Here is a 22,688-nt window from a genome sequence, read left to right as displayed (position 1 = left end):
GATGCTCTGACATTCTCCCTGTATGATTCAGTCATGATCTACCACTAAATACTTCAGTAATCCACAGTAGCTCAGATTCCAGACATTACAGCAGCCACTAGATGTCAGAAGCACCCATCAAAAGCCACCTCCTTTTCATTTCTGAACATGTGCCAGGTCTCGACCAAACCTTTTTTCCAGCAGTTTTAGACAAATCACAGTGTGAGAGTCTAGCTGACCAGTTTGTTGCTCCGAGCATGCAGTTGGAGTTGAGATGTAAACAGATTTTAGTCTGGGCATCTCAGCCAGTCCACAAATAATAGAGAAAATAGAGATCAGTTACCTTTTCTCTTTCTCTCCTGGTCAGATTGGACTAAATTCAGTTTAAGATGCGATTACTCTATTAGGTGAAATACGTATTTGCAGATAATGTTCTAAATCCTAAGAGAACATCTCATGACTGGTATGAGCTGTAGCTGAAATTCTGAAGAAGGAAGTCAGATACCTTGGAAAAATTATCGTAAATATGGTGCAACAACTTCCTCCTCTGGCTTTAACAATGGTGTCGGTTTCATGCTTTTAAGATGTGGCATGTCTATATGCTTTGGCTGCAACGCGTGAGAAAAATAGCTTAGTGCATACATAAGAGTAGTCGTGTTTTCAAACATTGCACAGACTTAATTAGAAGTATTTATTAAATGTTGCATACATAATTTAGAATTTGATCACAGCACCGATGGAAGCTAATGAAAAATTCTCAAAGGTGTATTTACTGTAGTTATGGACTTTAATGGCACTGAATGAGTAAAAGGCCCAGGCAGCATTTGTATGGGGGGCCCATGTGAGATCCACCTGCTGCTTTTAAGTTGCCTAAGTGGGACACAGATGAATGAATAATTATGGGTTCACAAACCTGTGATCATTTAAAACGATTCACTTATGGTCAACATGGAACCTGCGGGAACTCCAATGCGGGAACTCCCATGTGGGCTGCATTTTTATTGCCGTTTATCTGAGAAGAGCCCCACAAACAAATCTTGGCTGGAGCAGCTACAAGAACATTTTAAAACTTCTAAAATATCAAAAAACATCTAATTCGTTGGTTGTCAGACCTCTTTGTAAACCAATCACAAATTGAGTATAATTTTAAGTAAATTATTTCCTAAGAATATAGATTTAAAAAAAAACAACATTAAAATGAAATACAGGAGGTTATATTTTTGTTGTTTTTTTTGGTGGGGGGGAGGGGTATGTACTTGGGTACTATTTTCGTGAATATATATTTTTTTCGTGTGGCACAAAAAATATATTTTCAAATATAATAAAAGTCCCAATACAGGAAATCATTTAGAAAGAGGAGGATGACATGCAACACTGAACCAAATTATCTGTAGCTATCTAGAGAAGGGCTTAGAGCTGCTTTGAGATAGAAAATGAGTCACATTGTGTGAAGAAAGTTGTTAAACTTGAACAGGTGTGAATGTTCTTACTAATAATTAACTAGGAGTCAGCAGATTTGTTTGTTTTTACCTAAAGGATTGTAAAAAAGCTGGGGCTGGATTCACCAATATGTTCTTAAGAACGATCTTAAGAAATGTCTTAAGATCTAAAATTAAGAAGTTCATAAGAAAGTTCTTAAGTGCAAATCCTCAATATTTTCTTAAGAACCGTCTTAAGAACTGTCATTTCTTACGAATTTCTTATTTTTCCTACTTAAGAACTTCTTAAAATATGTCATTGCATTGCACGCACCGACAAACATATACACAGGTAGTTTGCGTCTTAACCGTCAGTCACTCACTAAACATGGAGAAGGAGAAAAAGAGATGCAGGAACTTTTTAAGGCAGGAGCTTGAGGTTATGGTGGATGAGATTAATGTGTTGAAAAAGGTGATATTAGAGTCTTACCTTTTCACAGAAGAAATTTTAAGACAGGTCAAGGTTGTCTTAAAGTTAAGAAAAAAGTCAAGAACAAATTTGAGAACTTTTATTTCAAGAATACCATTTATTCTTAAGTTTTTTCTTAAGAAGAAACTTAAGAAGAAAGTTGAGAAAATACTTAAGAACTTTTTTGGAGAATATGACTTCTTCTCTTTTTTCTTCTTAAGACTGAACTTAAGAAAGAAGTGACACAGATTTTTTTTCTTAAGAATGTTTTGTGAATCCGGCCCCAGATTTCTGAACGAGACAAAGCCAGATGAATGTTTTCCTGGGTCATGACCCTTGAAATCCAATCCATCAGTCTTCAATTTCGTAAATAAGGCTGGGATGAGTCACAGTGACAGGGTTGACGTGTAACAATGTGAGAATTCCTTCTCGTGTAACAATCACAGATTTTCCGCCTGTAACTATCTACATGAGGTGCACAGCCACGCCTGTCCCTGACGGAGGAAATAGAAATACATCTGCAGACGCTTGTAAACTACAGTCCCACATAAGAGGGAGAGACGGAGAGGACTGCGGTGCAGAACAAACCTGGACCGTTCAGGACGTCTTTTCCTGACCTGTCAACATGGAAGCCGAGCGTTATCCCATTAGTGTCAGTTTAGTTGGAGTGCTGCATAAGGGGAAAAGCAAAGTAAGTTTTTTTTAGCCTTTTTTATTTACTGTAAGTGAATGAGACTTTTTTTTTTTTTTAATGATCTATGCATTTACCTCTTCCAGATGTACATTTGCTCAGTGCTTTGGTCGGACCAGAACGAGATTTTAGTTTACAGAAGTTTCAAGGAATTCAGGATAATGCACGTGAGTATAAACTACTTTTTCTTGTGCTAAGGACCAGTAGGAACACACAAATCACGGTTCGGTAGGAACCTCGGTTTTGTGGTCAAGGTTCGGTTAATTTTCAGTACAGTAAGGGGAAAAAAATTGCTCTTCATTTCATTTTCAACTTTTGCAAACAACGGTTTATACATTTACACATTTTCTTATAAAAATGAATCATTTAAAATTGGGGGGGGGGGGCATATTTAGAGTCAGAATTCTCTGTATTTAACACCTGTTTGTGCATGTGTAAATTAAATGATCAATAACAGAGAGACCTATATATCTGTATGTTTCTATGCTGACTACAAACTTCCAGTCCACTACTTAAGATGTCCGTATGGGAAGTTGGATTCGAAGTATGCCGTGCGCGTAAAACATGTCTGTTTACTAGCTACTGTTAAACATTATATTCGGTACATATCTGCACCGTACCGACAATTCGTTACGAATGTGTGTACCGTTACACCCCCAGCTGTCAGTACATTAATTTTTGGTTTTTGGTTTTTCAGAAACAAATAAAGAAAATTTTCCCATCTGCAAGTAGAATGAAAAAGTCAGAAGACAGAATCCTCCCTAAATTTCAAGGTAATTTTATTCACTAGATGTGAATCTAATGATTCCAGTTCTCCACCGCTGGGATTAAACTATACCTGTCCTATGGATTTCAGCCAACAAGATGAGGCGGAAGAGCCGTGGGAAGGGAACTGCCAAGGCACTGGTGCGCCTCAAGTTTTTACAGAAATATTGTAATGAACTCCTGAGCAGCGATCCACGTGTCCCTCAGTCTGCAGACCTCATCAAGTTCTTCCACCCTAAAGTCCAGGAGCTGGAGCCAGATTTCACCAAGAACAGGTGAGCCGGTATTTCAAATAAATAAAGCATCCTCTGCACATGAAACAGATGATTAAAGGCCTAAGGTGAAGAGAGCAGAGATGATTGATCGGTATTTATTCCTGATTAACCAAAAACTGAAAATATGATCTGCACTGAAAATATCCTAGACAAATGTAAAAACCTGATACCCATTTGTGTCCACATCAACACTCCCTCCAGGATTCTCAAGACCAAAAAAAAAAAATGTAAATATGATTGGTATTTAGATCCGGGAAGTCTGCAAGTAGAACAATATACTAAACTGGTTGGAAAGCAGCCAGAATCTATGAAACTTAAACAAAAGCCGTTAAAATTGCATCCCCCTGACCGCAAATTGAACACAAGCAGAAGATGAATGCGTGCTGATGTTTAACACGTGTTCTCCTGGTCTCTGTTCACCTCAGTATCATGATCATGCCCTCAGACGATGAGCTCAAGAGCAGCGGAGGGCACGGAAACAGCGGGAACGTCACCCATCCGTTTGTCACAGAGACATACAGATGCGTGGCCCCATACGAAACCAAAGACACCAAGAACAAACCTTTCAAAGTGGCTGTGGATGAAAAAGTGGATGTTCTCATCAAAGACAAAGCAGGTCAGCAAACTGGTGTCCAGTTGATTGTCTTTATGTCTCCATGTATTCAGGGATCAGTTTAATGAAGGGCTGTGTCTGTTCAGGCTGGTGGCTGGTAGAAAAGGAGGACAGGCGGATGGCCTGGTTCCCTGCACCTTACCTGGAGAAGCTCGAGGATGATGAGGATGAAGATGAGATGGATGGGACCCCAGAAAGAGGTAGCCACACTCTTACATGCACAACAACACACTGAAGTATTAGAACGTTTGCATCTTTACATTTTTACTTGATGAACTGAACGTCAAGAAGTCATGTTATTATTCTTAAAAAGGTATTTTTGATACCCGCAGGAATGATGTACACCGCAGTCAAGAGCTATAAGTCCACCAAAGACGATGAGATAAGTGTAAACATCGGTGTGGCGGTGGAGGTCCTGCAGCAGTCCAACAATGGCTGGTGGCTCATCAGGTATTACAACTCTCCACCAGGTCATTTTATCCTTTGGCTTGGTTTGAATATTTTACTGTTTTTATCTACTGGTGTTTTAACTTATCTTGATTCTTATCTTGGGGCCGTGCTTGTTCTTTGTTCTTTTAGCCAAAGCACTGTCGTCACTTTATCTTATCCTCTGTTGTTGAGTGTATGGTTTTAGATTGTATGAGGAAGCACTCACTGTAAACCTAATTTACCCAAGGGTACAATAAATACATCTATCTATCTATCTATCTATCTATCTATCTATCTATCTATCTATCTATCTATCTATCTATCTATCTATCTATCTATAATTGAAAAAGGATTTTAACCCCATAAACCTATTATAATTATGCTGAAACACATGACAGACCTACATTTTTCTGAAAATCTAAAGGAAAAGTTGGAAAAGAGCCCACAAAAGGCTAGACAAATAACTGATGGGAGTATTTGACAACTAATTATGTTAACTGGCGTTAGGCCAGTAACATGGCCAGGTGCATAATCAGCATTTCAGAGGAGCAAAGCCTGTCAGATGTAAAAATGGGCAGATATTCACCAATTTGCAACAAACTGTGCCAAACAATAAATTGTGGATCAATTTCAGGACCCTTTTGCACAACATAAAATTACAAAGACTTCGAAGATTCCACCATCTAGAGTATGTAATATCATCGACGGAATAAGAAAATGCGGAAGAATCTCAAAAGAGTGCAAAAGTGCGAAAGAGACGAGGCTGGAGGCCAAAATGAGATGCTTGTGTTCGACATTAAAAATGTAATAGAAATACCTGCATTAACTCGGAAACACCTCCATCTCTGGACACAGTTCACCTTCCAATCCACAGACATCAGAAAAAGCCATATGTGAACACAATCCACAGCATCACCATCTTCTCTGGGCGGAAGCTCATTTAAAATCTCTTAGGCAAAATAGAAGGCTGTTCTGTTGTCAGATAAATCAATATTTGAAATTCCTTTTGGAAACCATGGACGCCATGTCCTGTGGACTACAAAGGAGAAGAACCATCTAGCTTGTTATTATCGCTATCTTGAATAAGAGCCTGTAGTGTGTGCAGCTTACGCGTCTGGAAAAGTATCATTAATGCTAAAATGTACTTAAGAGGTTTTAGAGCAACATCTGCTCCCATCCAGACATTTATTTCAGGGAAGGCCTTGCATACTTCCAGGAGAAGAATGTTCACCAACCGGAAACATTTGGTGTGTGATGAAATGAAAAATCCTGCAATGAAGACCAAGGACTGTGGATCAGCTAGAAGTTGATACTGAGATTTTTTGCTGCCATCAAATTCACTTCACATTTCCTTTCCTTCACACTCAGTCTTGCAGGTACAACATTTTCACTGGGAGCATAGATATTTTTTAACAATAAAATTCCACATGAAGAGCAGAGTTTGCTTCAAAAGGACTAGATCCTGTTAGAGCAGGTTTTATACTGCAGGTTCAACCACATACATTCTTAAATAAAGGATCCTCCTTATTATAGTGTTAATTTTCATTTGCTTAATCTTGTTTTGACAGGCATGGAGGAAAAGTGGGTTACATCCCTTCAATGTACCTGAAGCCCTGCAGCTACCCGCACATTCGGAGAACATCCCAGCATCAAGATTTGCTCAGCTCCTCCACGCTCAACCTTCCCTCCTTGAGTCTGCAGGAGCAGTCCCATCACAGCCGCTCCCAGGGAAACCTGCTGGAGATCCGACCTGTCAGGTCCTCGTCACTCATTCCACTTGATGCAGAGAAAATCCGGAGGTTCAGGTCGTGGAATGAGCTGTCGGAACAACCACATGCACGACCGGCAGGAAGTACCGCTGACTCAATGACAACCAAACCTGCCCCTGTGCAGCAAGGTCCTCCACCCGCCATCATGGTGGAGATGGATGAAGAAGACAGTGGCAGGAACCTGACTGCAGACTCAGGGGACAGCTTCGGGAGTGACAGCATCAGTGATGAGTTTAGCTCTTCTGACACCGGCTCATCCCTCAACCTGACAGCCAGTGAGGATGGGCTGCGTCTCAGCCGCACGCCTCCGCCCAAAGCCGTCGACCACCTCAGCCCTACAAGCTACCAGGAGGGGAGATTACTTCCCAGTGTGTCGGATCCAAACCTCTACAAGGGCCCCAAAACCCCCACGGTGCCGCCCAGACCCCGTCCCCAGGACATCCTCGCCCGCTGTGGCACCGTCACCCGCAAGAAGGCAGCCAGACGTGCACAGTCGCCCACAAAAACCGAGATAAGCAGTCACTGACGTTCAAGAACAAGTTAGATTTTTACAATTCCTTTAAAGGAGCTTGAGGCAAGAATATGAAATGACTCATTAGCGCCACGGCGGCCGCCAGGGGTACTGCAGCCAACAGCGAAGCCGGCACGGGAGAACGCGCCTGCAGCGTCATTTGACGTCACATCCGCAGGACAGCGCGGGAAATTCGGGCCCAGAATTGCAGCACATTTTGCAGCACACAGCCTGTTCAAGGCAACGGAGTGATACACTAGAGGGCTCTTTCTTTTTGGTTTGGAACGCTTCATCTGACATTATTACTAGAAAACTTCAAACTTATACGCATTTTTTTTCATAAATCCTGCCTCAAGCTCTTTTAACCAGCATTTTACGATATTAGAGGGTGGTTTAATAATTGACTTAAGGAATGATTTTTAGTTATGATATATTTGAAACATGAGAATATGTGATCATTTTCCTTTTGATTAATCTAGAAAGAAGACAACATGATAGTACTAGAATCCTTATTGTGCACCATTACATTGTACATCAGTGCACAGATATGTATGTTCTTGCAGAAAAGGTAAACATTTGTATTATGGCGTGCGCATGCAATTTCCAGCAAAATCTAGCTGGATTTAATGAGAGAAAAATGGCCATTTACAGTCCAGAACTCTGCAATCTGCCTTTGCTGTAATCAAATTACCGTTAAACTGAGAATAAATAAAACCATCTCCTGATCAGAAATGATTGTTCTACATGTGAAATTTCATCAAAAAGGGTGAGAGATCCCTGACATCTGACATCTAAAACAGAGAGTGAAATGTTTCCTAACTTTAGGTTTCTGAGATGGCTCAAGGTCCTGCATGTCCCCAAAGTAGCCAAACACACACACACACTCTTATCAGGTGATCACTCAGACTCTTCAAACTGTAAACTCCAAGTTAGTGACGTTAGTTCTTGCAGAAAAAAGAACACAAACATGAAGTCAAAGCTGCAATAACCTGTTTGAAACAAAAACCACATCATCACTTGCTGAGCAACATTCCCCCGAGGGCAGATAAAGGCATCCATCATCTCACTGTCGCACAGCAGAGAAGGGCTGCGAGACGTTATCGCTGTCAGCTCCCCTGCTAATTACGGATTTTATTTAGCCACAAAAAAAAGACAGTATGCAGCTGAATATATACACTACCAACTGAATATTTTGTCAAAACCTCAAAAATCAGGTGGCAGGTTGAGTTTGAAGACTTTTAATTATAATGTGCAGCACATTGCTCAATAAAGCTGAAACATTTGCAGTAATTATACAACAAAATGCAGTCACATACAGTATAAAACCTTTTCTGTGTTAAATGAGGGAAATGTCTCCCTGTGAGCGGGCAAATCGGGTCTACACAACACTGCAGAGCTATAAAAATTGCCTCCGACATGTAACCTAAATGTTTATGCAGCCGTATTTTTCCTCTAAAATGTCCTTTTTGTTCATTTGAGCCTTGCATTTTTGTGTTGAAGAAGAATACAGGATGGTTAAGCATCTTCACGCTCTGTTTAGAATCTGAAAGGTGGAACAGATTTGCAGATTAATCGGCACAAGAGGAAAGTCGTCGATATTTTCAGAGAAAAGTTTTATCTGCACTGTTGGGAAACCACAGCCATCTCTGCTTCCCGCTACTTTAATCAGACACTCCATCTGATTATTTGTGGAAGAAAACATCCATGTCTTTATTTATTTATTTTAGAAGTGAGACATCTGTGTCCAGCTCCAAGATCCTGTCAACTCGACGTCTGACACAGTGGAGCGGCTGAGACGGGAAAATCGTTCATCTTATGTTCTGTTATCTGATCCTTCTCTTCTTCCAAGTCCTCTTCTTCTGAGCTCTCCTCACTTTCGGAATGGCGGTTGCCATTGGTTACGGTGATCCTTCCCTTTTCCAATCCTGCCCGCTTGGTGGAGGCTTTCGTGGTGGCGCTGACCTCAACAGCATCATCTTGGATTTCCATGCAGAGGTCTGGATCTTCATCTTGCCCGCTATCGCCGTCGTCACCTTGGTCTCGTCTCTTATCGCCGACGTCTGCTTCTTTTTCGTTGTCAATGAAAAAGAAAGGCTGTGCTAGTGGAGTGGTGTCCATTTCTTCATCTTGACCCATACTGGGGAAAAAAAACAAACAAAAACAGTAATCATGATTCATTCCAATCAGTTTGCATGACTTCACCTCAATCTCAAGAGCCTCAAATGAGCTGAAGCACACAGGCAGTTTTAATCAAGTTCACACACGGCTCTCTTACCCTGATGGAGCTCCAGCCACTCTCATTTTCTGCCACATGTAGTTGAGGAACATGGATGCCTGCAGCAGACGGCCGATCCTCTGCATGTGTCTCTCTGGGAAATTAAGAATAGAGTGTTTGAATCAGCATTGACAGCCAAAGGGATGGATAACAAGCTTAATTGCTGATAAAACCATTAATTAAATTAGGAGTAAAATATCACTCCTCATGTTTTGATATGATTCTCCATAAAACTAGTCAATATTTGAAGAAAAAAAAAAAAAAAGTGTTTTACTTTGTCTAAACATCTAATCACCAGTCAGTTTATCACAAGAAGAGGACTTAAAAAGAAAACGTGCAGGAATTTTCTGTCTTCATGGGAGAGTTCCTGCAGTAGAGCATTTCAATTTCCTGTTCCTTTAAGCCAAATTCTGCCACGCAAGAGTTATACTCCAAATCTACTGCATTGCTTTGCTTTTGCCCTCGTTATGACTCAAAACAAAAAACCATGAGGATTTGTTCTGTATATAAAGACTATTTTGAAGACTATTTTGTTATTTGAGCACGTGAGTTAAAAGGAGGTCTGCTCGCCCCCTGCTGACCTGTGTAGGGGATGAGACCCTCCAGGTGCGTCCGAGCCCCCTGGTACCGCAGCAGCTCCTCGGGGGGCAGGTGGGTGAGCAGCACCTGCAGGACGGCCTGAGCATCCAGGCAGTTCCTGGCGTTGGTGTTCCAGACCGCACAGTAGCGCAGAATTGACTCTGTGCGTGCGATGGCAGAAACAAGGGAAAGCAGAGTGTTTAAAAGTGATGTTCTTTAATTTCTTATCTTAGAATCGTTCCGTTTCATGTGATCCATTTCCAAATTACCTTTTTGATCTTCTCGCAGTTTCAGCACCGTCTTTTCCAGCAGCCCTTGGCTGCTCTCCCCCTGACGGATCGCTGCAAGGGACACAGAACAAGTTAAAAAAACAGTCAAAAAAAATGCTTAAACTGCATCGTCACTATTATATTTCAGCATTACATTTCAGCTTGCTACACCGTGTGAGGAAACATGTCAAACATACACACCGCCTGCATATATCTGTCATGTAAATGAAAAGAAATTCCAGACATAACTCCTCATGTTCATTTTTGACAATTACGGACTCTAAAAAGGGTGAGCTTTGTTTACTTTGTACCACGGAACAAAGAGAAAAACAAGCCGTGTTGGTTTCTACGCTCCCTCCTTCATTCACTAACAATCACATGGTGTTTAAGCATCAAGCTCGAGTGACTCAGCGGGAAGTCGTCGAGAGCAGGAGACGACGGGTCGAGATAACCCCAGTTGGAAAGAAGGTAGATGTAATGTGTTTGGGAGGACATTTGAGACATCCTGACTGTGGTTAAAGAGTTTCAGCTGTAAGTACCTTTGATAACGGTGAGAACTGTGTGAGGCTGGTCCAGCGAGATGGCCAGACCCAGCGCCTTCAGATATTTCTTCTCATGGAGCAGGTTGGACAACTCCTGGTGCCTTCACACACACAACAGACATGCGGACACATGTTCACACGCAGACAAATACAAACAGTACACACTACTGTGGGAATCCAAGTGTTGATCGTCAATCTTGAAAGCAAATTTGCTCAAAATTACATAACATAAAGTCTAAGACTATAACAACTAAACTGCAATAAAATCAGGTCCAAACAGTATCATGGTGAGTTTGACTGTGGCAAACTTTGACTCAGTTTGAAAACAAAGTCAAACAGAGTCAAACAAACTCAGTAATTCGATTTTTTTGTTTTATATAACATGTTTGTGACAATAAGTATGTCTCTTCATTTGTCGTACAGACTGATCCCCCACAAAACTGAAAGAGAACACGTAACTGATGAACTATCTGGATGGATGAAGTAAATCACAGAACGAAGTGATTATTTCAATAAAGTTGTAAAAAAAAAAAAAGAAAATATCTTGCATCACTTGCATCGATAGCTGAATGGGCTGACCCTTAATACTTAGAAGATGTGACTGTTGCCATGGTAATGGAGGGATTAAAACATAAATATCAACAATTGCAAAACATAAAAAGAAAAAGAATTAATCTCACATAATGATGCATATTATTGCTGTTAGACTGGGTGTGCCATCACCGTCATCTGATAATGTCACAGGCATCCAAGTTTTAATTATAACAGGAAGATATTTGAATAAAACTTACTTGAGTATCTGGTCTTCCTGCTTGGCCTGCTCCTCTGCCAGCTCCACTTCAGTCACGTCCTAGTGTTGAACATCAGACAGCATTTATGTGCTCTGTTTCTATTAACCGCAGCAGGAAAACTCCTTTGTTCACCAAACAAAGATAAAGGCCTGTTTGTTACATTGTGAACCCGAAATAGTTTCCCCATGTAGCAGCCCAAAAGGCCATTCATAGAAAGCCAGAAAGTAAAACATTACTTTAATTGGTAAAATATCGGTATGTTTAGACGTTTTCTTCCCAATGGACTCAATCAAGTTTCGTTATCGGTGTCTGTGTCTCCGGTTTAATCCGTGCCTGTCAATCAAACGTAACTTACCATCCACACGGTGATGTTGGAGTCTGCTGAGCCTGTCACCATCTTGTCATCGCTGCGACTGGTGTGGAGACCCCACACTTTGTCCTGGTGGGCATCCAACGTCTTCACGCATTCATTGGTCTTTATGGTCCACAGCTTCACCAAACCATCTGACCCACTGGGGAAAATGACGATCAAATCTTAGAAAGTCAGACACGACTCCTCTACAGGAAAGCATGCTTTTTTGTTTTAATTTTTAACCCCACAGAAACTTGTCCAACTGCGTACCTGCTCAGCAGCTGTGTGCCGCGGCTTACAAATATGCACTTAAGGACTGATGCGTCGTGGCCCTCAAAGGTCTTAAAAATAAAAGGAAGAAAAATAGTGACTTTTTTGCAGTGTCATTGCAACATGCAGCGATAACGTACAGGTGACTACTCTGATATCATCTGGTCATCGAGCTCGTGTCTCACCTTGAGGCAGCTGAAGTCCTGCAAGCCCCACAACTTTATCGTGCCATCTGCCGACGAGGTGGCCAACACCTGGTCGAGTGGAGAGAAGCAGAGGCTCCAAATACCACGGCGGTGGCCCCGAAACACCCCCAGGAGGCCCAGGTTCCCCTCCCCTGTCAGAGACCACAGCTTGGCCGTGCGGTCCTGGGAGCCCGAGGCCAGCAGCTTGTCGTTAGGTGACACTGCAACACTGTTCACATCCTGCAGTAATGAAAAGAGATGCAGGTGAGGACAGACGAATTACTGGTAACAAACATAATAAGATCACAAGGAAGTTGATTAGAAGAAGAGACTGATATGGCTGGGAACAGAACAACTTAAATGTACACCTGAAGAAAGTAACTGAGATCCGAGAAGCTGATTCTCAACATTTCCATACCAAACTGCCTCAAACATCGCTGCCACGTTATTGCAATGGAATTTTGTTAAATGGAAAACAAAAAAAAAAAAAAGGAACCGGTTGCTGCTGATAAACTGATCGTCCATCAGTGCTTCTCGTGCAAGACGTCTGAGTGTAGCAGGAAGGAGAGGCATGTTAAGAATCTTGCTCATGGAAAACATGTGTCCAAAATGAGTAATGTTTTATACAATGACTTGACGGCCCCTTTCAGACTACATTCAATCGAACACTAAAAAGGCAACACATGTTCAAACTTTTTGTTTTGGTAGGGGGGTTGTGAAAATTCACTCATTTTAAACCGGATCCCTGCTAAACATAAAAGCTGGAATGGGGTGAGAAAAAACTGGAAAAGTTGAGCAATGTTCAAAAACACCTTTTGTGAACATTGCGCAGGTGAAAAGGTTCGTTGGAAACAGGTGACATGATTGGGTATAAAAGGAGCATCCCTAAAAGGTTCAGGCGCTCATAAGCAAGAATGAGGTGAGGTTCACCACTTTGTGAGCAACAGCGTGGACACACAGTCCAGTTTAAGAACAGCTGTCAACTAGGGCTGGGCGATATGGACCAAAAGTCATATCTCGATATTTTCTAGCTAAATGGCGATACTCGATATATATCTCGATATTTTTCTGTGCCTTAATTGGGGTTTCCCCCAAAGCATTATAGCATAGCATCTCTGTTAGCTTCATTTTTTTCTGAGGCAAACCCTTAAAAAAACAGTCAGTTTTAATACAAAGCCCCGTGCCAAATGTCACACAGGTTCCTTTATTAACAGAGGTCTGCACAATATCAAAATGTATAAAACAAATGAAATAAAAATAAACTGCCTGCATATATAGAATAAAAATGCTTCTTGAATAAAATAAAACAAATATCCCTTTCCTGCATAACAATTAAATTCAAATACACTGGGCAATTAATACAATGTAGACAGTAACAGGCAGACTTTTCCACTGAGGTTGACAGTTGTGCAAATAACAAAACATTTGTGCAAATCTCAAATAAAACATTCAAGTTAATTTGTCACAAAATAAGCTATATCAAAATCATTAAAAAAAAAAATGTAAAAAAATTTTTTTTTTTTTTTTTTTAAATCGATATAAACGATATTGTCTCGTACCATATCGTGTTTGAAAATATATCGATATATATTAAAATCTCGATATATCGCCCAGCCCTACTGTCAACATATAACTGCTAGGAACGTATCTACCGTCTCTAACAGTAGTGGGCAATCCTGGTCCTCCAAGGCTGCTGTCCTGCATGTTTGAGATGTTTCCCTGCTTCAGCACATGCTGCTACAAATGACTGTCATTAACACACTTCTAAAAAAAAAAAAAATCAAAGGATTCAGAGAATCTGGAGAAATTTCCAAACGTAAGCAAAAGGCCAAAAACCAACTATGAATGCCCTTGACCTTTGACCCCTCAAGCAGCGCTGCATCAAAAACTGACATTCTATAAAAGATGGTACCACATTGGCTCAAGAACACTTCAGAAAACCATTGTCACATCTACAAGTGCAAATATCAACAACAACCAGAACAACCTGGAAACCAGACAGCTCATTAACTCAGTTGGTTGTCACTTCAGACAATCAAACTGATATTCTGAGTATTCCAAACCGGGATTTTTCTTCTCCATAATGTTGCGCTATAAAAGCTGAGGCTTAATTATCACTTCCTGAGTCAACACAACCACTGTTTGTCCAGCTCTAAATTTGGGGGTGTGGTAATTTTCTAAATAATTCGAGGCAGGAGTTATTAGGAAATGAGAAATGGTCTTAAGTGTTATTAAAGGCCTGTTGTGTAGATTAAAAGAGAAATCACCCTCTTGCAGTGCTTGAGTGCAGTTTTTTTTTTTAATACATGGTATTAATAGTTACAGGATTTGTCTCTTTTGTACCTTATCGTGAGCCTTCTCTGTGGTGCGTGGCGTCAGCTGACACATGTCCGCCTCTGTTCCTGAAAATTTTGCCGGTAAATCCCACACCTTCACAGTGCAGTCCTGACTACCAGTCACGACAAAAGATGCTTTCATCCTGCAGAAACACACCGAGGCAGAGAATCTGTAAGTATTCCTACCAAGTGGTTTCATCGACGAATCATTGTACCACTGATTAAACATTCATCAAACTCTTGGGGAGTTACCTGGAACAGCTGATGGAGCCCACAGCGTTGGTGTGGCTGGAGCCCTGGGCCACACACTGCACCTGACCGCTGTCACTGTCCATCTTCCACACACGCACGGACCTGTCCTGAAGCCAGACACACACGGAGGGCTTATGTATGCTTGCCAAGTGGTTTAGTTCATCTTTTTAAAAATGACCTATAGAAGCACCTTAGATCTATTGAACCTGCTCTGTACTCAAAGCCTAAACATATCTACAGTTGCATAACCAATATCTCCATTTCCATCATCTGATGGTAGTTGGTGCTTACCTTTGCGCAACTTGCAAAAAGGGAGCCTTTTTTAAATACATCCAGTGTGAGGACAGTATCTACGGAAGATAAAGAGAGGAGAGACAGCAGAGATAAGCAGCTATTCAACCTGCTCAGTCAGTTACAAACATGATACTCTCACAGCGATTGTTTTTAGTCTGATGGCACAAATCATTTTCATTATCCTTGACTCTCAAGGTTTATATAAATAACATTGACTATTTACATTTTTTCAACCATTACATACAAGATATTGATGCGTTTCTTCATCTGGTAGCAAATGCATTTGTAATAAAATAATCCTTACTCTTATAAATGAAATCCTGCTCAAAGCAAACCAGCATGAAAATAGAGACGTTGAATAATATAAAAACTAAGCACATATATGTTACTATTCAATAACTACAACAGAAACCTTGCAGCCGTTTGTGTTTTGTGAATGAACACTCATCAGGTGGCCTGGCTGTTTAATGTGCAGATGCTGCCCCCTGCTGGTGACCGACCTGTGTGTCCGTACAGGATCTGGCAGCTGTTGCTGAGCAGCTCAAACACCTTCAGCTGGCAGCTGTTGGTGGCCACGACGATGTGCGTGTCACCTTTACCCAGGAACTTCACGTCCAGCACCTCGTCGTTGTAACCCACAAACTGAAAGACAGAGAGGATATATTCTGTAAGCTATGATAAACCCCGTACAGCCCCCGTTTGAAATATAAAAGTACAGTCTTTGAGAATCTCCTAGAAATGCCTGCAAACTCGTGTCGCTTTTCGGGGACATACTAACGTTCCTTGGTTGAGGTCTAGTTAAAGTAACGTAGCATGAAAAAATTCCTTAATTTCACCGTTGTGGGAACGAAGTAATGTCCTTATCTAGTGATGCACCGAATGTTCGGTAACCGAAATTGTTCGGCCGAAAATAGCAAAAAAAATACTTTCGGTGTTCGGTGGAATAAGTGGGGAAAAAAAAAAACGAACAATTAATAACGGCGTGTGAAGATGCAATCAAACGGGGAACAGCGTGGAGTGAGGGGCGTGTGGTGTTAAGCAGCAAACATGTCAGCATGTCAGATCATTACTTGGATGTGGGGAAAAAGCAGAGGACACGAGAAATGATCCAGGCTGAGTTGGATTTGAGAAAGTCGCTTGGTGATGGAGACGGTCACAGGATGCAGGAGATCGGGGAGAGAGCGCAGAGAGAAGGGCCCGTACTACCGATGCGGTGCGCGAACCCTCACTGTATGTTTGATGAGATCCTCCAAGAAAATAACCCAGATTTTTACAATTATTATACAAGGCTTCAAATTGCAGAGATCAGCCCTGCGCCACCGCGACCCGATTAACTGGATTTGAACAGGAGAAAATGAAAATGAGAAATGAGAAAATATATAATAAGTACAGTATGACAAATTGTGACTGGCGGGTATTTCACTGCACATTTATTTGATTTATGCAATGGTGAAAAAATTGGCAAAATAAATTAAAAATTGCGAAGAACCATTGTTCGGTATTCGGCCAAGTGTTTATTATTATTTTCGGTTTCGGCCACAAATTTTCATTTCAGTGCATCACTATCCTCATCTTGACTAACCAAGGCATTCACGTTGTGGTCCACGAAAGATATATTACGAAGAAGCTTTTTGATGCACAATTCACGTGAATTACATTTTCATTCAAAGGCCGCCAAAGTTATACACTCCTTTCTGTTCAGCCCGGGCTCTTTGTTTATAAAATGCTTGTACACGTGGGTCTAGTCTTCACATAGGAAACAGCCAAAAGCCTTTTTCAGCTGCTTTATTTCTTTTTAAGCTTTAAAGCAGTAGCAGCTCCCTATAAAGACTGCATACACTGAAAAGCAAACAAAGAAAAGAAAGAGCAGACACCAATAGAGCAAAATACCAGCGGTGCGGGAGACTACCTGTGAGTTATACCCAGCAGCCCAAAGCAGTGAATAAAGAGCAAAGTTGTGGTCTTAATATCCACCTGTTGCTGTGTAGTGAAGTCTGGCAGCTGGTAGAAGAGTATGTTATGTTCTGCAGTGACTGTGGCCAATCTGCAGGAGACGGGCAGGTGAAACAGGTATGTCAGACTACGAGGGTTATCCTCTATCTCTTCATCCTCCTCTGAGACAGAAGTAAGAGTGGAGGGGAGGGCCTGGGTGTAGACGCAACGAGCTCTACCGGCGTCCCACATCCTAAGTACACCTACAGAAAAGAAGGGAGAATAGGTGAGTTACATAGGGATTTAAAAAAAAAAAGACAGCTGTCAAAACAGATAATACAATAAAACAAAGTTGGCATGTAAAGCAAGTTTAGATGGTGAACCTTTGCTGCCAGCTGTGACAAAATGCAAGTCCTTGCTCTTCACTCCAATCTGGGATAAGTCTGTTTTCTCAGGAATAACAACAACTCCTTCCACTGCCTGGAGATAAACACAGAGGAGTGTATAAACTATTACTATTTTGTTGCATTAAAAAAAAAAAAAAAAACAACACAAAATTTCAAAATCTTGCCTCGTAAACTGGAACAGTTCTCTTTGCTTGACGAGTTTTCAGGTCCCACACCGTGCAGATTTTGTCCCTCCCAGAACTGCCAGCAAAGATCAGGATGCAGTTGCAGTCAGTGAGCACATGGAAACACCAAAACATCCTAAAAGTCCTGAGTTAGGCTTAAAATCCACTGAGTGGCTCTGTACCTACCTGACCATGCTGTCTCCGTCACAACTGAAGCTGAGCGATGTCACAGCACTGTAGTGGCTCTGCAGCACGCACAAGCACTGGCTAGAGGACAGGTCCCACAGTCGAATGCCACAGTCCAAAGATGAGGAGAAAAGCTGCAGTCGCTTGATATCTGGGTGAAACTGAACCAAGCTGTAAAAATGTACAGAACAGATTGTTTTTATGTTAAGACCTGCATTTAAATGAATGTGTCACACTGTATAGCTATGTACAATTCTGTTGTTCTGATCTTTATCTGCGTCATAGATACTCAGACTTACTGAACAACACCAGAGTTTCCCTTAAGGTTGTGAGTGCAGTACTGCTTCACCACATCCCAAAGCTTTATAGTGCCATCACAGCCACCTGATGGACACACAACGTGAGAAAATTTAAACTATAGTACATCTGAGTAGCAGAGAAGAGGCAATAATTTTTCATAATATCATAGTGGACCTGTGGCCAGGAGGGTGGAGGTGGAGTCAAAGGTCATACTGGCTACAGGGGCTGTGTGAACCGCTTTCCAGGAACGAGTGCAGCTGGCTTGCCTCCAGTCCCACTGCTTCAGCAGCAGAGCCCTGCTGGCTGTTACCAGCAGCTGTAGATGGGACAAATAGAAACTTACAGTTGTTTCACAAAGATGGTGAATGACAGCAATATTTAAACCAGACTGTTTATCTGTTTGCTTACCTCATCATCAGAGCTAAGTACAAATGAAGTGATGTCCTCTTGATCATCCTACAAGGAGAATTTGACAGAGTAATGAAAACAATAATAATAATACAATTAAAATGCTTTCCATAGCAATCCTTGGGTCAAAGGGTGATCCCACGTTTATAGTTTTATAAATATTTTTAATAAATACTTATTTCATTAATATAGGTCAACATTACACATTAAAACAAAATAAGATACATTTTACACACATTTTTTAAGTTATTGTATTTGTCTTTTAATTTGCACATTTTTCAATTTTCTAAATATTACTCAAATGTCAGCACCACACCCACTAAACAGAGAATTCATTAGCACTTTAAAAATGCGTTAATTCAGTCCACATATGAAAGAAAGTTGTACTCACATGCTCAACACGATGTACGATCTTGCCTGTGCTGATCTCCAAAACATTGACGTGAGATCCACATGTGCAAAAGATGTACTTTTCATCTTTACTGATCTGAAAAACCAAGAGAATTTCAAATTAAAGGGTTATTGCATTGATTTCATCTATGGGTTAGTCTCAGGATCTAAACACGCATACATGGTGACTTCTGAAAATGACAGGCGTTTAACTGGACCTAACGCAATACTACTACTGCTGTCATTTAGCAGATGCTTTTATCCAAAGCGAGTTCAATCTGAGAGAACAACACAAGCAGTAATCACATAGTTCAGGTCCAGCTGGATCAGTGCTGGTCATAGTGAGTCCAGGTGGACACAGGTGCTGCCATGCCAATGCTACATTTGTATTTGTTTAAGCGTTCCCTTCCGTCCCAACACAATAGTCCCTTTACACAAGAAAACTACGTCTTAAAAGACACCATCATACGATGGTTACAATACTAGCAACTTCAGGCAATTTCGGTATCATTTGGGCAAGAAATGGCTCTTTTGACTTCAGATCCAGTTAAATGTTGTTTCAAGAATTGTCCAAGCAACTCACCAGCACTTTCCCTCCTTTGTAAAACGGCTCTATCTTGCTGGAAACAGCATAGCTGCAAGAAAAGAAAAGAAAACGTTGCAGATTTAAGACATTTTTAACCTAGCCCGTGCTAGCCAGGGAGCGAGATCCATGACCTAAATATTTTATTGCAAAAAAACTTACTTTGTTTTAAACTGAAGGGTTGTATTTGCCATGTTGCTTGCAACTCCTGGTGAGGGAACAGAAATATTTAGTGTGTAGACGCGATTATTTACTTGTTACTCATTTCCACACGCTGGCTCCCGCATGTTGAGATGAGAACACCGTCGCGTACATTTGACGTCACTCACGCGCATAACGCTGTGATTGGTCAGAAGTTCATATTGCAACTCTTCACTTGTATTTTCAACATTTGCGAAGATAAAATAACATAAAATAAAAAATAAAACAATAAAATAAAAATAAAAACCCTGGACATTAAAATCTAGTTTAAATGATGTAGATTGAGTCAATATAATGGATTTAATTCTGATGTCTAACATGAACGGGTACTCGAGGGCCAGTCTACTGCACGTTTTTAATGTTTCCCTGTCTCAACACAACCCTGACAGACAAGGCTGTGTCACCAACAGAGCTGTGTAAACCTTGATGACATGTTGATGACGGCCAGTGATTAGAATCAGGTGTGTTGAAGACAGGGAAACATGTAAAACATGCAGTAGACTAGCCCTCTAGTCCCGGCTTGTGTGCACCCCTGAACATGATAATGTCATTTCACTTTGTTCTGAGGCTGACAGCAGTCGCAACTATTCATGTTTGACAAGTGGAGCTTGAGTTTGATGCTAGAACCGCTGGGAAAGGACGCTCCCCTTCATCGCCGCCATTATGTACCTTTAGTGGTGTATTTAGCTTTTTTCGTTTGTTCTGGTGCGCGCCCCGTCCTTCATGTTCAGTCAGGAATGTTCATGCGTGTGTCGCATTGATAACGCGGGTGTGTGTTCTGTGTGGCATGTGAAGGGATCGATATGGAGTAAAGCAGCGCCGGGGATGTAAACACGGTGATGAGGGGAGATTGTCATGGTGAGTAGAAAGCAGCTTGTCTTTGTCTGTGTCTTTGTTTTATTCACGTATAACCTACATTTCGACATCGGAATTCTTGCTGGCAGCTTCAAACATACACCCTCAATAGTGAAAAAGCTTTAACCAAGTTTTTCAAATGATCTCCGTCTTTTACTTGAGCTTTGAAGTACATTAGGCTAATGTATGAGTGGCTTGTTTTTGTGTGTGTTTTTCTGCCCAACAGTTTACATAATTGAAGGAATGACATTTTAAACCAAGAATAATGTAAAGTATGCGCAAATATTCTATAATAATTATAATTCATATGAAAAAGGATCTGATAAAGGGAAAGTATGTTCCTTTTTGTAATCATGTGATCAGTCATATGACTTTCCAGAACAATTCTGTTTTGTTGTGTCTTTCTTTTTTGATGAAAACACTTTGGTGGGGTCATAGGCAGCTGTAGAAGCACATCTGGCTGGTGTAAAAAAAAAAAAGTCATTCACCTGTTGGAATATGAGGTGTCATAATGTGTCTGACATCTTGGCCCTATGTCTCACCGAAAAGAAATATTGTGCTTTGACACAGCGCTAACCCAGAATAAAGTTGTATTCATTTTGGTCTCATCTAGGCAGACCCAGAGGCGTCAACACAGACTGGAGGCTATGATGTGGAGCTGTTTGTGGACCCTCCAGACTATGACCTGATCTGCACCATTTGCCAAGGGGTCCTTAGATGTCCAGTGAGAGCTGCATGTCACCACATTTTCTGCAAAAAATGCATCTTACAGTGGCTAAAAAGGTCTTGAATATGTCTAAACATCACTGCTCTAAAATCAATCAAATGTATTTTAACTGTAACTGAATGTAAACAAGAAACCAATTTATTATTTGTGCTTTCCAGACAAGAGACCTGCCCTTGCTGCAGGAAGCCGGTTAACCCGACTTTGATCTTTGTTATGTTCAAGCTCAGCAAATCTATTGGGCGCATGAAGATCAAGGTATGGAAGTAACATAAAAGTACCCATGTCAAATGGTTGAATCTGAAAATAAGATTTTTTTAAACTTTTGATCTGTAACCTTGATTACATTTTTACCTGACTAAATGAGTGATAATGTAACTCTGATTATTTTGTATCTGTGTCTCTCATAGTGTAAAAATGTGATCCGCGGTTGTACAGAGACCTTCCCCCTCTCCGAGCAGTACTGCCACAGCTTGAGCTGTCTGTACGAGCTCATCTCCTGCCCGTACCAGGGCTGTAAGGCACAACTCCTGCGCAGGGATCTGGAGACCCACGCACGCCACTGCGAGCACTGGCGTCAACCCTGCCACATGGGCTGTGGGACGATACTCTCCCATCGCACTCAGGCTCAGCACAACTGCTACAAACAGCTGAGGCAGGAGTACGAAGCTAGACAGAGGAACCACAGGGCCATCGCCATGGCCCTACAGAGAAAGATGAAGAGGATGCAAAGCACCATGGCTCACATGAAGAGGCAGATTGGGCTCATCTGTGAGAGTTTGGAGGTAATGGACGATCTAAATGAGGTGGAAGAGGAGGATCTAGGGGAGAGCAGTGGCACCTTCAGGGACACTAACAGCAACAATTGAGGGAATATGTGGATGTTCTTGGTTGCTTCCTGTTGTGTGTTTGTGCATGTATTCATTATCTGAAGGTGTGTATGATTGAACATGTAGGTAGGTGTGTTTTTAGAATGAGTGATTTCATTTATTTTTGACAGTTTTGTGATGTAGTTTCAATAATTTTGTAAATAAAAAGTTTATCATTACATTTTCAATATTGCTGCTCTTTATTTAAGATGGACAACTGAAGTTCTATTGAGAATTCAGAATTTATCGGTCGGGCAACTGGAGTCTGGTGGGGGCGTCCTGCTCGCTTCCCTGACGCCCCTGGTCTGACCTCACCCCTCATTGCAAAACATAAATGACCAATTCTAACTCTAATAATTATTTCTGGCATTATCATGATATATTGTTTCATATTATTATATTAAGTTATGAAATCTCTTGGGATGTTAAACTATAGTATTATACTGTAATATATAATAGTATGGTGATATAATTTGGTTATATGTTATAATATTTTATACAAATTATGTTATATTAGGATATTACTATATTTATTATGCTATATTTATATGATATCATGCTACACCACTCTATATGATAATTATTTATTTGTTCACTCTCGAATC

The 22,688-nt window shown here is 41.0% G+C and overlaps 3 protein-coding genes across 5 annotated transcripts; 2 read left to right on the top strand and 1 right to left on the bottom strand.

Annotated features, from left to right (window-relative positions):
- Positions 1 to 2,416: 2,416 nt before the first annotated feature.
- Positions 2,417 to 7,314, top strand: noxo1a (NADPH oxidase organizer 1a). The gene is made up of 8 exons (XM_061711270.1): positions 2,417 to 2,557; positions 2,644 to 2,724; positions 3,255 to 3,330; positions 3,414 to 3,597; positions 4,023 to 4,213; positions 4,297 to 4,410; positions 4,543 to 4,660; positions 6,208 to 7,314. Exons 1-8 carry the CDS (start codon positions 2,492 to 2,494, stop codon positions 6,932 to 6,934), a joined length of 1,557 nt encoding a protein of 518 aa, XP_061567254.1. The 5' UTR covers positions 2,417 to 2,491; the 3' UTR covers positions 6,935 to 7,314.
- An 813-nt stretch (positions 7,315 to 8,127) lies between these two features.
- On the bottom strand, positions 8,128 to 19,728 carry tbl3 (transducin beta like 3). Its single transcript, XM_061711706.1, has 23 exons — positions 19,597 to 19,728; positions 19,435 to 19,486; positions 18,853 to 18,948; positions 18,462 to 18,509; positions 18,228 to 18,369; positions 18,053 to 18,137; positions 17,754 to 17,924; positions 17,568 to 17,643; positions 17,380 to 17,476; positions 17,039 to 17,259; positions 15,565 to 15,706; positions 15,062 to 15,120; positions 14,771 to 14,877; positions 14,526 to 14,661; positions 12,183 to 12,422; positions 11,998 to 12,068; positions 11,731 to 11,887; positions 11,376 to 11,434; positions 10,582 to 10,685; positions 10,043 to 10,114; positions 9,776 to 9,934; positions 9,195 to 9,288; positions 8,128 to 9,056 (listed from the first exon to the last, which is right to left on the bottom strand). The coding sequence occupies exons 1-23, from the start codon at positions 19,626 to 19,628 to the stop codon at positions 8,681 to 8,683; spliced, it is 2,796 nt and encodes a 931-aa protein (XP_061567690.1). The 5' UTR covers positions 19,629 to 19,728; the 3' UTR covers positions 8,128 to 8,680.
- On the top strand, positions 15,595 to 22,262 carry rnf151 (ring finger protein 151). 3 transcript variants are annotated; one of them, XM_061711709.1, is made up of 5 exons: positions 15,595 to 15,731; positions 20,431 to 20,493; positions 21,104 to 21,273; positions 21,376 to 21,472; positions 21,625 to 22,262. In XM_061711709.1, the coding sequence occupies exons 2-5, from the start codon at positions 20,491 to 20,493 to the stop codon at positions 22,081 to 22,083; spliced, it is 729 nt and encodes a 242-aa protein (XP_061567693.1). In that variant the 5' UTR covers positions 15,595 to 15,731; positions 20,431 to 20,490; the 3' UTR covers positions 22,084 to 22,262. The 3 variants fall into 3 exon arrangements, with proteins under 3 accessions (XP_061567693.1, XP_061567692.1, XP_061567691.1); XM_061711708.1 differs by lacking the exon at positions 15,595 to 15,731 and adding an exon at positions 20,323 to 20,340; XM_061711707.1 differs by lacking the exon at positions 15,595 to 15,731 and having other exon boundaries at positions 20,352 to 20,493.
- Positions 22,263 to 22,688: the final 426 nt, after the last annotated feature.

Source organism: Cololabis saira, chromosome 21, assembly GCF_033807715.1.
Source record: "Cololabis saira isolate AMF1-May2022 chromosome 21, fColSai1.1, whole genome shotgun sequence".
Lineage (NCBI taxonomy): Eukaryota > Metazoa > Chordata > Actinopteri > Beloniformes > Belonidae > Cololabis > Cololabis saira.
Note: the sequence above shows the minus strand (reverse complement) of the source record. Positions and strands in the feature narration are given on the sequence as shown.